The sequence below is a fragment of the Saccostrea cucullata genome, unplaced genomic scaffold (genome assembly GCF_032062105.1).
Source record: "Saccostrea cucullata isolate Sc308-1 unplaced genomic scaffold, CSIRO_AGI_Scuc_v1 ctg7735, whole genome shotgun sequence".
NCBI classification, from domain to species: Eukaryota; Metazoa; Mollusca; class Bivalvia; order Ostreida; family Ostreidae; genus Saccostrea; species Saccostrea cuccullata.
The window spans coordinates 29285-44006 of NW_026937344.1; the positions used below are offsets into that span (position 1 = coordinate 29285).

The 14722-nt window shown below is 40.7% G+C and overlaps 1 protein-coding gene across 1 annotated transcript; it reads right to left on the minus strand.

Moving 5' to 3' along the window:
* Positions 1–258: 258 nt before the first annotated feature.
* LOC134247951 (uncharacterized) lies at positions 259–2266 on the minus strand. Its single transcript, XM_062730342.1, has one exon. The coding sequence runs from the start codon at positions 2038–2040 to the stop codon at positions 1219–1221; it is 822 nt and encodes a 273-aa protein (XP_062586326.1). The 5' UTR covers positions 2041–2266; the 3' UTR covers positions 259–1218.
* Between the last annotated feature and the right edge of the window lie 12456 nt (positions 2267–14722).

Here is a 14722-nt window from a genome sequence, read left to right on the forward strand (position 1 = left end):
AGAGCTTCCACAGAAGTCCACATTTTATGCACTACACTATCTGCAAGTTCCACAATGTAACCAGCCGCTGCATGCTTGCTTGCATCCGTAAAAACGATCCTTTGAGGAATGAAACTGCCTTTAAGAAAACATTTAGATGGCAAACATTGTAAATTGCGCAACCAGAAATTAAGTTCAGTCACAATTTCATCTGAAAGAACAATACAATGATCCCAAGAAACTGAATTGGCAATAACCATATGCATAACTCTCGTCATAATAGAACATACATTTCCTAAGGATTGCTGGAAAGAAATTATGTTTCCAGCTATGCTAGCTAGAACACGTGGAGTAATTTTCTCGGATGAAATAACTTCCCTGATTTTGCCTAATAATTTATCAATTTTAGATTGAGGTATGAAAAGCATACCATGTACAGTATCCCAAGAAAACCCCAACCATTCCATTGATTGACAGGGAGTCCAAATACTCTTATCCTCGTTAACCAAAAAACCTGCTGAAATTAAGTCTGCTTTAATAGCTGAAGACATAACTTTACATGATTCTAGATCGTTTGCTAACCCAAATCCATCATCTAAATAAACAACAATTTTATGACCTTTTGCTCTCCAATATTTCAACAAAGGCTTGAGCAGCTGTGTAAAAATAAAAGGAGCAGAGCTCAAACCAAAAGGAAGTACCGTGAAAGAATAATAGGTACTTTTCCAACAAAAACTCAAAAATTGAAAATGCAATGGATTTATGTCCAAATGATGATAACCGCTCTTAAGATCAAACTTGAACATAAAGTCATTTTTCTTGCAAAGTTTGATAGCGCTGCTAACACCCTCTAACTTAAATTTATTTTTTCGTACGCATTTGTTAACATGTCTAAGATCCAAAATAAGTCTTTTCTTGCCATGAGAATTTATAGAAACTGACAAAGGATTAACTATAGAAGGAACAGTACTACACCTTACAATGACTTTATTGCCTAACAAACTTCTTATTTCGTTGTCTACAAATTCCTCATGATCAAGAGAAGACTTATTGTTATGCAAAATAATCGTCTCTGGAAAACAATCAAAAGGAATACTATAACCATACTGAATAGTGTCAACTATATATTGTTCAGCATGCAATTGTTCTTTCCAAAAAGAAATGTTTTTTACTAATCTCCCTTTAACCGTTTGTAAATTAACATTTTCTTTTTCACAAGACAAAATATCTTTTACCAGTTTAGGTTCTTTGGTTATCTGTGGAGGGTCCGGTTTGTGTTGAAGTTGGCTTGCCGATCGCGAAAGGTTGGCTCTTTTTCTTGAGGGGACAGTTGACACTCCAGTGCCCGAACCCATTGCAATACAGGCATTGGTCTGGTTGTATTCTGTATGGGCTTGGTTGTGATCCTCCGAAGTTCCCGTATGAACTAAACTGCCTGGTGTAAGGAGTAAATCTTTGCTGGAAAAATTTGCTGCTATCTGTACGAAAAGGATTATTATAATTTCTTTTGTCAAACCTTTTCCTTTTAGCCCTGGCTTCTGCTTGCCGGAGTCGTTGACTTTCCTCTGTACTCTCCGTGATTGGGTCATCTTTGTACTCTTTAGCCACATCCCAGCCGTACTTATCTGCAATTCTTATAACTTTTTTCTGGTCGTTAATACGAAAAACAGCTTTTTTGATTATCTCTTTAGCATTCAAACTATCACCAAAGTCAATAAATTTATCAATACTTTCAAAGTCACTTTGTAAATCTGTTAAGAAGTTGTACCTTTCTTTGTGATGATCCAACTTAAAATCAACCGAACTTTCTCTAGATACACAAGTTGAATTTTTTGCTTCTAACTCCTTCAAAAGCAGCTTTTTGTTCTCTGCTAAAGCTACGTCTAACTTGCGGGAAAACAATTGGAATGCCTCTGCGTTAGTAAGGTCTTCATTCAAAGTTTGCGAACGGTTGCGGCTAGCCTCATTGTTGTTAGACGGACGTCTTTTTGGCTCATGAGGAACACTTTTCCCCGGGCTACCACGTGGAGATGGCTCACTATCTGAATCGGACAGATTCATCTGTGTATCTAACTGATACGTAGTGGCTAACTTGTCGAATGACAAAAGAACACAAAACACGAGTTTAAATACCCTTGGACCGGTTCACCGCGTGCCGCAAAATAGACCCCAAAAGATATTTAAATTATTAAAGCACATACGTAAGATAAATAGAAATTACCAAAGTAATACATACTGACTTGATAGCCGAATCATTATACCCGCTGCCCTGCACGCCAAAGGAACTAGGTTCAACTCCCAGGAACACCAATCATTTTTTTTTTTTTTTAATAGTCATTAATTAATAATGTAACCGAAAAGAAATTTATAGTGTGTGGTCATCCCTGCTTATTGCTTGACAGAGTGTGTGGTCATCCCTGCTCTGTAATTGGCATCTCTTAGCAGCAAGTGTGCGGACATCCCTGCTTATTGCTGCGCAAGATCAGGTGTGAGGACATCCCTGCCTGCATCTTGTTTTTTTTTGTTTTGAACATATTTTATTGACAATATGTCAAAGGGATCGGACACAAGTTCTAGCAACTTACATAGTCCTCTCCCATCTCTGCATCTTGTGGTAGAGCATTGGTGTGTGGACATCCCTGCCAGTGTCTCTAGTCTAGAACCGTATTAGTGTCAAGTGTGCGGTCATCCCTGCTTGTCACTGCGCAAGGACGAGTGTGCGGTCATTCCTGCTTGTCTCTTGTGGAAGTGCGCTGGTGTGTGGGCTTCCATGCCAGTGTCACTTGTTCGCTATCAGTAAAGACCTTATATAACGCAGTACCAAGTGATTAAGACTGCGCATTGTATATATTTGCAGCATCTCAAGGCTATCCGTTTTTATCACGGGTACGAGCCTGCGGGGGTTCACAGGCAGTGACCTCCCTTGCACGTTACATAAAATTTGGTGGCAGCGGTGGGATACCTTGAGATAGCTGAGCGATGGAAGACGTGGACAAAGAACTGTCTCTGATAGAAGAGAAGCTTGCAGAGCTGAAGGAAGAAAGTCTAAGGAACAAAAGTTTCAAGTCGTCGACTCCAGTGACCCCGCGTAGGAAAGACAAAGTAAGAGACTCAGGTGTTGGTGTATCTCGAATATCCGGAGAGTTGCGACCGACAGAAGAAACGTCACCGACGCATGAACATGATGGTGCGCTAACCCAGCACGCACCTATCCTTGAAGAAAAGTCTACAGGACAATCTCTCAGGGACATGTTTAGAGAAGCCGGAGAGGGACCTCGCGATTTCACTCATTCAGAGTCTCCTACAAGATTCGATAGAGAAGCGGCGCGAAACGACAAACATTTGTGTAGACTTCGTCCCGAAGAAATTTACAGAGACGATCAAGACGATTCTCTTCTCCCTGGGATAACAAGAAGGAGATCCAGAGTTAGATTTGCAAGTCCTTATAGCGGAGAAGACGCGCTAGCAGAGTTTCCAGCGCAAAGACAAATGATAAAGCCAGCAACGTATGATGGCAGTGGACCTTGGTTGGATTATCATGCGCATTTCGAGGCATGTGCGGAAATAAGTGGATGGAGATATCATCAGAAGGGACTGTATCTAGCAGTTTCTCTTCGGGGAAGTGCGCAAGGAGTGCTAGGTAACATGCCAAAGGGGACAAAGCCCGATTATCAATCACTTGTTAAAGCCCTTGAAGACAGATTTGCACCCCCGAGTCAAACGGAGCTATACAGGGTGCAGATGCGTGAGCGGCGGCAAAGAGCTGGAGAATCTCTTCCTGAGTTAGGACAGGCCATTCGCAGACTTGCCAACTTAGCCTACCCCACTGCGACAGCTGAGATTCGGGAAACACTGTCTAAAGACCAATTTGTGGACGCATTGGTCGACTCGGAAATGCGCATCCGCATAAAGCAGGCGCGTCCTAAACATCTTAATGACGCTATACAATTGGCTGTCGAATTAGAAGCTTACAACAGAGCTGAGAAAAAGAACTATGCGCGCCCAACTACCGTTGAATCCGTTCAAGGAAAGACTGTCTCGATGCTTGAGGAATTAAGCGCAAAGTTTGAGTCTATGCAGAGAGAATTCAGAGAAATGAAAGCAGAGCGCAGTGAAAGTTCACAGCGATCTCAACCATGGAAAGCAAACCAAACATTGGGGACACAGAAAAGATGTTACTTTTGCCGTAAGCCGGGACATTTACGCAAGGATTGCAGAGCTTTTCAGGCGCAAAGGAAAGCTAAACCTCCATTTAGGTCCTCTACTAGAGACCGCCCGGAAAGTGATGGTGCAAAGGCAAAAGACGCCAAGCCTTCCAGCAGAAGTGTCAAAACCGGTGAGAAAGCTTCCATAGGGGCAAGTCCAGTCGGAATGGACGCTGGCCTATTCCTTGAAATGGACGTCTGTGGCGTAAAGGCGAAGCTATTGGTTGACACAGGTGCGACAGTCAGCCTAATATCTACCGAACTGATGAGTAGAATTCCAGAAGAGGACCGACCTAGGCTTGACTCATTCAGTCGTGATATACTGGATGCTGGTGGCAACTGTCTCCAGATAAGCGGTAAGGGAACCTTTCCAACACAGATAAGGGGATTCTCTTGCAAACTGGATGCTGTCGTTGCAGAACTGAGCAATGATGGAATTATGGGCCGTGATTTTCTGGAAGAAAATGGATGCACAATTGATGTGGCAAAGAAGAAAATGTGCATTAAGGGGAAACAATACAGCCTGATAAAAGAAGGGAGTTATGGGTGTTATCGCATCGTTGCGTTGAACACTGTGACACTCCAAACAAATCAAGAGGTTATCATAAAGGGGAGAGTGTGTGCGCCGGAGGGCAAAAGCATTTCGATGATTCATGGTTTGGTGGAACCAAATGAAAAGTTCGTGTCGACAGGTACTCTTGTAGGGAGGACCTTAGTTAAAGCAGATAGAGTGGTACCAATTCGAATGCTGAACATGGGACCAGAAAGTCGAACCATTTACAGTGGCACTCACATTGCCGAAATGTCATCCGTCAGCGCAGTACAGGCAGAGAGAAAGACAAAGAACAACTCTGCGTTGCATGAAAAACTTGAAGATCTATTGAAGCGCAGTAGTACCGACCTGACAGAGGACCAGATATCCAAAGTGAGAGACTTTTTGCGACAATACTCCCATGCGTTTGCACTCAGTAGCTCTGACTTAGGTACCACAAACGTAGTTGAGCATGGGATAGATGTTGGTAATGCTCATCCCATAAAGGAACCTTTGCGACGTGTCCCTTTCCATGCTGCCGAAGAAATAGACATATCATGTTAATGATATGCTGGAAGACGGAGTTATAGAGCGCTCCTCTAGCCCCTGGGCAGCAGGTGTTGTCTTAGTCCGAAAGAAGGATGGCAGTACTCGCTTCTGTGTTGACTACCGGAAATTGAATGGACTGACCATAAAAGACGCCTACCCATTGCCGCGAATTGATGATTCGCTGGACAGCCTTTCCGGAAATGCGTGGTTTTCAACACTGGACTTATGTTCGGGATACTGGCAGGTATCCGTGAAAGAGGAAGACCGACCAAAGACAGCATTTGTTACGCGCAAAGGCCTTTTCCAGTTCCGTAAGATGCCATTCGGACTCAGCTGCGCGCCGGCTACCTTCCAAAGGTTAATGGAGACCGTCATGGCTGGTCTTCAGTGGGAAATTTGCCTGATTTATCTGGATGATGTGATTGTTGTAGGGCGAACATTCGAAGATATGATTGAAAACCTGGCCAAAGTTTTTGACCGCATTGTAGATGCCGGACTCAAACTGAAACCGAAGAAATGCGTGCTCTTTTCGCGCAGAGTACTTTACTTGGGTCATGTAATCACGGAAGACGGAATCGCCACTGACCCCGAGAAGGTAGAAGCCATTAGAAATTGGCCAGAGCCCTGTAACGTATCTGAGGTGCGCTCGTTCCTAGGTATCTGCGGTTACTATAGGAGATTTATAGAGAAGTTTGCCGAAAAAGCAAAACCCTTAACCAAACTGACGGAGAAAGGAAATGCCTTAGTCTGGACACAAGAGTGCCAAGATGCTTTCAACAGTCTTAAGACTCATCTGTGTAATGCGCCAATATTAGCCATGCCCGATTTTACGCAGCCTTTTATCCTGGACACAGACGCCAGTAATTTCGCTATAGGAGCTGTTCTGTCCCAGTGCATAGATGGAAAAGAACGCCCTATTGCATACGCCAGCCGAACTTTGACTAAAGCGGAGAGACAGTATTGCGTCACGAGGAAGGAACTTCTTGCAGTTGTGCACTTCTGTAAATACTTTAAACACTACCTTTATGGTAAAAGATTTACAGTGCGCACTGATCATGGCTCCTTGCGCTGGCTATTGAACTTCAAAAGTCCAGAGGGGCAGATTGCGCGCTGGCTAGAGACTCTGAGTGTGTTTGACATGAAGATCGAGCATCGTCCGGGTACTCAACATCGGAACGCAGATGCGTTGAGCCGCATTCCCTGCAAGCAATGTGGGTTTACGGTAGAATGGGAGAAACAAAGCTCTAATGATATTGTTGCGCACGTTACCCAGGATGATCTAGGATCTTTACGCAGCTTACAAGATGCTGATGCACAGGTTAAGGAGGTGAAAGATTGGGTATTAGCCAACAAACGACCAGAGTTCTCAGACATAAGTGGTGAGGGCAGAGTACTGAAATCTCTGTGGTCACAGTTTAAGTCGTTGGAGATATTGGAAGGTATTCTTTACCGAAGATGGGAAGGCCCCGAAAAATCAAAGAAATTACAGGCCATACTCCCCATGTCTGAAAGACGAACGACACTTGCAATGAGCCACGACAACAAGTCCTCAGGGCATCTTGGAGTGCGCAAGACACTTGGGAAGATTCGACAAAGATACTATTGGCCTGGGCTTCAGGAGGATGTGAGGGCATACATTGCCGGATGTGATAAGTGTAGCCGAAGTAAAGCTCCACTGAGAAACAAGAGAGCGCCAATGAAGATTGCAATGTCTGGTGCTCCAATGGAGCGCATTGCTACTGACATTCTTGGGGAATTACCGGTGACAGAGAGGGGCAACAAATACATCTTAGTTGTCGCAGATTACTTCTCTAAATGGACGGAGTGTTTCCCCATGCGCAACATGGAAGCAGCGACTGTTGCGCGCATCATCGTGGAACAAGTGATCACACGCTTTGGTGTCCCATATACCATCCACTCAGACCAGGGGACCCAGTATGAAAGCCAGTTGTTCTCCGATATGTGCAAGCTGCTTGGTGTAAAGAAAACGCGGACCACACCATACCATCCCAAGTCAGATGGTATGGTTGAGAGATTTAACAAGACGCTCGCCAGTATGTTGCGCTCGTATGTTGACGAACATCATCGAGACTGGGAAGCGCATTTACCTTTCTTAATGATGGCGTACCGATCCGCTGAGCACGAAACCACTGGTTGTACCCCTAACTCATTAATGCTAGGTCGAGAAGTGGCAACCCCTTTAGACATCATGTATCAGATGCCAAGTGACGCAGACCAGGTACCTCAAAACCAATGGGCGTGGGAGTTGAAAGACAAACTTCAGGAAGCTCATAATGCAGTTCGGGCACATGTACAAGGGGAAATGCACAGACAGAAGAGGTACCATGACGCCAAACTAAATTGGGAAAAGTTTGAAAAAGGGGACAAGGTTTATGTGTTTTTCCCAACAAGGAAGGTTGGTACATCATCGAAGCTAACCAGTTACTGGAGGGGCCCATTCGAGATACTGCGCCAGATCTCTGACCTTCTATACGAAGTTAACTGTGGTAGCCGTGGTAAGACGCAAGTCATTCACGTGGATAGACTTCGACTGCAAAATCCACAAGTTCTGTACGGGGAGACTGAGAGAGACGAAGACGCAGCTAGTACAGAGGATGTGCTTGTGGCGCAAGACGACGAAAACAAAGGAGAAGAGAATCCAAGTCTTACTGAAGAGGAAATTGGAGATAAGCGCAAGCGCCACCCTCCGCGCTGGCATGACGATTACGTTTTATAAGCACCTCAACGTGATGCGCATTGAGCCAGCCAGCGAATATATGCATAGAATATCAGATGCACGCGAAGCATGTTGGATACTATTTGCCATTGTGTTTAGCAAAATATTGCATTTTGTTTTGCGTAATGGCAAATACCAATGTGATGAATGTATATTTGCGCTTGGGATGACATACACACTGGCGAATGCATGCGCAAATTGCTGAATTGTCAGTACCATTCTGTTAAGTAAAATATTTATATTTTATTTTTCAGAATGGTGAACACAAAGATCACAAAGGCCAAACCAGGGCATAGGTGCAGTATCTGCGGAAAGAGATTTCCGACCGAAGAGGAATGGAACCAACACACGATCCAGTGCGCACGGGAGTTGAGAGAGGAACTCACATATGAGTGTCCTGACTGTGATTACGCAACGAAACGGAAAGGGATTTAAAGAGACACAGGGAATCCGCCCACAAGATCGAAAATGCCCAAAAGGAAAGAGAAAAGACAGATATCGTGGACGACCTCGGGAAGGATCCTGGAGACTTACATGACCTGATTGGGCTAGGAAAACCGAGTAAGCCGACAGCCGGCGACAAAAGGAAGAGCGTTGATGATGCCCCCGTTTTTACTCCTCCCAGAAAAGTTTGTTGCGTATCACAGGGCGAGGCTTCAGACAGGAACAAAACAAAGAGTAAACCGGCAGAGGAATCGAAAAAGAAACCGGCAAACGTAGAAAAGGAGACAGTGACCGGCGCCTCAGCTGGGAGTTCCAGTAGCCAAGCAATGTCTGACGGAGAACAGAAAGATACCGAAAGATGTGAGTGCGGGGTGCAAACTTCCCCTGTTAAGAAGAGGGTCCACCACTCAGTCACCAGGACGGTGACCTACAGAGACAATAACAAGAAGATAAAGGAGGTGGAAGTTGAGGAGTGGGACTCGGAGAGTGAATAAATAAAATTCATTAAGTAGATGTATGTTTGGATGTAAAGCTGTTGAAATTGTATAACAGTTCTTTGAAAGTGTGGTAACTGTATATTTTTCTTGTTGATGTTGATGATATACATTTGTGTTTTCTTATGCGAGGACGCATAAAGCTGGGGTGGGGGTAATGAAGCAGAAAGCTGTTTTTCTATATTTCATTATAGCGAAAGTTATCGCCCTTGTTATTGTTAATTACTTATTATATACATCGAAAATAAATACTTAATTAGTGTTGAATTTGAATTTAAGTGATCAATAATAATCTTTGTATGTTTCTTTAGTTGGGATACTAAAGGTTTGTTAATTGGAAGCTTGATTGAAATTTTAATTAGTTTGTATATATTTAATCACTGTGTATCATAGATGGTACTTGAGATATAAGGATTTTTACTGGCGTGTCTACTAAAAAAAAAAGGTTCTAGAGGTAAAACTCGACAAATCTTGTTAGTGCATATAAGTGTGCGGACTTCCCTGCTTATATTGTACTGTGATAAGTGATAAGTGTGTGGTCATCCCTGCTTATTGCTTGACAGAGTGTGTGGTCATCCCTGCTCTGTAATTGGCATCTCTTAGCAGCAAGTGTGCGGACATCCCTGCTTGTTGCTGCGCAAGATCAGGTGTGAGGACATCCCTGCCTGCATCTTGTGGTAGAGCATTGGTGTGTGGACATCCCTGCCAGTGTCTCTAGTCTAGAACCGTATTAGTGTCAAGTGTGCGGTCATCCCTGCTTGTCACTGCGCAAGGACGAGTGTGCGGTCATCCCTGCTTGTCTCTTGTGGAAGTGCGCTGGTGTGTGGGCTTCCATGCCAGTGTCACTTGTTCGCTATCAGTAAAGACCTTATATAACGCAGTACCAAGTGATTAAGACTGCGCATTGTATATATTTGCAGCATCTCAAGGCTATCCGTTTTTATCACGGGTACGAGCCTGCGGGGGTTCACAGGCAGTGACCTCCCTTGCACGTTACATTACTAAAAATAAAATTTTTGTGAAAATCATTCAAAATGCTACTCCTCCTACAGTTTTGGTCAGATTTTAATATAACATGGCACACAAGTAGACTACACTAAGATACATAATTCTGTGTATCGGTTTTTGATTTCTATGAACGGTGTTGCCGTTGTTACTAAAAATAGAAATTTTGGTGAAAATCATTCAAAATGCTACTCCTCCTGCAGTTTTAATCTGATTTCAATATTACTTGGCACACAAGTAGACTACACAAAGATACATAATTCAGTATATTGGTTTTTGCTTTTGATGAACAGTGTTGTCATGGTTACTAAAAATAGAAATTTTATGAAATTCTTTTAAAATGCCACGCTTCCTACAGTTTTGGTTTGATTTCAATATAACTTGGCACACAAGTAGACTACACTGAGATACATAATTCTGTTTATCGGTTTTTGATTTCGATGAACGGTGTTGCTGTTGTTACTAAAAATAGAAAAAATTGTGAAAATCATTAAAATGCTACCCCTCCTACAGTTTTAATCTGATTTTAATATAACTTGGCACACAAGTAGACTACACAAAGATACATAATTCTGTATATCGGTTTTTGATTTCGATGAACGGTGTTGCCATTGTTACTAAAAATAAAATTAAAAAAAAATACTTTCAAAATGCTACTCCTCCTACAGTTTTGGTCTGATTTTATTATTACTTGGCACACAAGTAGACCACACTAAGATACATAATTCTGTGTATTGGTATTTGATTTCAAAGAACGGTGCCGTTGTTACTAAAAATAGAATTTTCTGTGAAAAACATTCAAAATGCTACTCCTCCTACAGTTTTGGTCTGATTTCAATATAACTTGGCACACAAGTAGACTACCCTATGATACATAATTCTGTGTATAGGTTTTTGTTTCAATGAATGGTGTTGCTGTTGTTCAGGCACGTAGCATCGTTTTTGAAAGTGGGGGGGCCAACCTGAGAAAATTTTTTTTTTACTTACCTGAAAAAGTTGACAAGCAAAAAAAAAAAAAAAAAAAAACGAAAATTGCCCAAACTCGAAAATCCTATTTCGTGGGGGGGGGGGGGGGGGAGGGGGGGAGTGGCAAACTTTTTCGAAGCCAACTTACTATTACTTCAAATCTTTTCCTTACATTCCTTGCTATCACTATACTATGGTTCTAAAGTGGGGGGGCCAACCATCCCATCAATGAACATTTACTATAGTAAAGGTTATGCTGGGGAAAAAAGTGGGGGGGCCAGGCCCCCCCTGGCCCCCCCGGATGCTACGTCCCTGTTGTAACTTGAAAAAGAAATTTCTTTGAAATACATTTAAAATGCTACTCCTCCTACAGTTTTGGTCTGATTTCAATATAACTTGGCACACAAGTAGACTACACTAAGATACATAAATTTGTGTATCGGTTTTTGTCTTTATTCTGTTTATTGCTTTTGTAAAGTTTTATATCCGAACTGCTACTTTTCTCTTTCTTTATTATAAGTACAAACCAGTAGAGCTTCAGTCTCGACAGAGACTTCTGGTTTCAAAGTGTCAAAGTTTTCGATGAAGTTTTTCAAAGTGTAAAAGTTTTCGATAAAGATTTTTAAGGTATAAAAGTTTTCGATAAAGTTTTTTGAAGTGTCATAGTTTTCAATAAAGTTTTTCTAAGTATTAAAGTTTTTGATTTTTTCAAAGTGTCAAAGTTTTCGATAAATTTTTTCAAGGTATCAAAGTTTACGATAAAGTTTTTGGAAGTGTCATAGTTTTCGTCAAAATTTTCGAAGTGTCAAAGTTTTCGTCAAAGTTTTTCAAAGTGTCAAAGTTTTCGCCAAAGTTTTTCAAAGTGTCAAAGTTTTCGCCAAAGTTTTTCAAAGTGTCAAAGTTTTCGTTAAAGTTTTTCAAAGTGTCAAAGTTTTCGTCAAAGTTTTTCAAAGTGTCAAAGTTATCACTATAGTAAATCAAAGTTTTCAAAGTGTCAAAGTTATCACTATAGTAACTATAGTAAACTATAGTTAACTATAGTATTTTTTTGTAAGGGAATTATGTAAATTTCTCTATTGAAATACTACTGAAAGGTCGGGTGTTGCTAAAACGCGGAACGAAAAACAGAACGGAAAGCGGTACGGAACGGAAAACGGAAAATAAATGTCAAGCAAATAACCTTGATTCGATATAAATCAGACATAAAAAGCATTATTCATGATATAAAAGTCATATACAATAAAAAATTATCGTAAAATATGACATATTCATGAATCATGCGCCCCTCAGAACTTGCACATGTACACGCGATGGTCAATGAAATACATATTGTGATAGATGTACTAACTAGAATCTGTCAAACGTTTTGTTCAAATAATTTTGTAAGAATGCTTATTTATAAACAAAAAATATTGTTCTAAAATAGGTTGAAGGGAAAAAGACTACTAGTAAGTAGACATACGTGTATCAGTAAAGAAAAAGAAGCTAGTTTTGACATTCAGATTATGCATGCATTGGCGAATCCAGGAATCTTGAAAAGGAGAGCAGTAAGCTCGGAGTAGGTGCCCTCAGTCACGCAAGAAATTGATTTATTAATTGAATCTAATTTATATTTTGGTCACAAAAAGGAGAGGGGTCCTGGTCCCCTATAAATCCATGAGTGGCATGATATGCAAAGTGAGAAATTTAAATATGAATTTACAGCTGAAATATAAGAAAACATTTCTGGCAAAGGAATTTAATACCTAAGGAGGTTTATTTTTTCCCTTTAATTGCAACTTTTAAGACCTGAGCGGTAAAACATACTCTAAATGTTTTACGGTCGGGGTCATACCCCCCCCTCCCCCTTTAAAAAAAAATCACACTTTAAATTCATTGGATGTGAAGATGATACATTAATTTTACTACAGTTAAGATTTACAACTCCATCTCTCCAAGGATTTAATTGACAGAACGCGACTCCATTTTGTATAAAATTTAACAACCAGTTTTACAATCGAAGTGTTTATCCGAGCTTGCCGGAAAGGGGTGCTCTAATAGTAATCTTAAGATTTTTAAGGTCTTTCGTTTCCAACGGAAGACCTTCTACTGATTCTGATGATTAAGATTATTCTTATTATTCTTTTTTTTTTCTTCCTAGACGCCAACTTTGAGGCCTCATATCTCACTCATTTCTCAATGGATTTTGCTCAAATTTTCAGACATGATAGACGGTAATAAACTCTATCAGAATACTGTCTAACATTTTAAAAATTTACTTCCGCTTATGAGTTATTTCCCTTTAAACGAAAAATTATAGGCTTTCATTTCCAGACAAAGGCTCAGAGACCACAAAAGCTGGAGCAGAAATTTTACTGGTTTTAGATAACAGAAGGATTGAAGTTGTGCACATCGGTTTTTGTTTTTCGATTTCTGTATTCAAAATGGCGCTTTATAGGGGTCAAAAATTAGAACGCGTAAAAGAGCGAAAATTAACAGATATTTTCCTTTTTATCTTGAAAACTAAAAATATTTTGTTAAGACATGTTGAATAAAAGTTGCGCGTAATTGCACGAGCTTTCATTTAATATCATTTAAAAGGGGCTGGCCCCTAAAATTAGGGATCTAGGGCCCTTGAAAGTTTTTGCTTTATGACTCGAAAACGGTAAATATTTCGGAATGACTGTCGATTATGAAGTTTTGCTTTAACATCTTATTATCTCATGAAATTGTTTTGTTCGAGTATTGTTTTAAATGAGCTAGATGCATGACCCGTATATGTACAGGTAATTCTTTTCACTCAGCACGTAAACGCGAGCTCCTCATGCGTGTAAACCAAAACAAACTTACTATAAACTAGAGCCGAGCTCGTTGCAAAGCAACGAATAGGTCTTCCGTTGGGGCTACGAACTAGAAGACGTAACCTTGAGTCGAGGTCAAAAGCCACATACTAAAGATATACAAGTAAAAAACCTTGTAAGAGAAGCAACTTACAATGTTTCGCTAGGAAAAAGACTGTAAAGGAATACTAGTGCGTGTGACCTTGATCTTTCCAAATGACCTTGTGCTAAGCAATAACTAACTCTCGTTAGAGCTAAAATTGAGATAAATAGAGTTAGGTCAAGGTCAAAAGAAAGGCCAAGTTCAAAAATGGTGATGCCATTAAATAGCTCTCATCAGTATGCATCAACATGTAAAGTTTGATAACACCATTTTGAATGGTATGTTTAAAACTGAGCTAAACACTAATTTAAGAAAAGTGAGGCATATACATGTATATAAAGTCAAGTTTAAAAAAATGTTAATGCAATTGCATAACTCTAATTAGTTACTATTAGTATATAAAGATTGATAAAATATCTTGGATAGTTTGTTTGAAACTGAGCTTTGAACTGAGCTAAAGGCAAAGTGTGACAGAAGGAGAGAAGGAAGGACAGAAAGTAGGAAGGATGGAAGACGTCCGACAAACACCAAATGCCTTGGCCATATTCATGGCAGGGCATTACATGTCATGTATGATTGTTGGTTTACATAAAAATAGGTCGTAACTTTCAGTCTCCGAATTCAACCCCTAAACTACATGTATATATGCATGTACAAAAACGAATCAACCGACTGACATTCTCTGCTTAGAAGGAAGACATTCAATCTGATTATAATCAGATCTTTGTTACGCTATGAAATTCTGATAGTCGCTGTACAAAGATCTGAAGACATCCCATCAAGGGTCATGTCAGAATGAACTTTGGTGACGTAGGGTCGACCAATCAAATGCGTTCATAACAACCAATCGTGGCTATTCTTACATAAAGTATTCGATATCAGTTGAAAA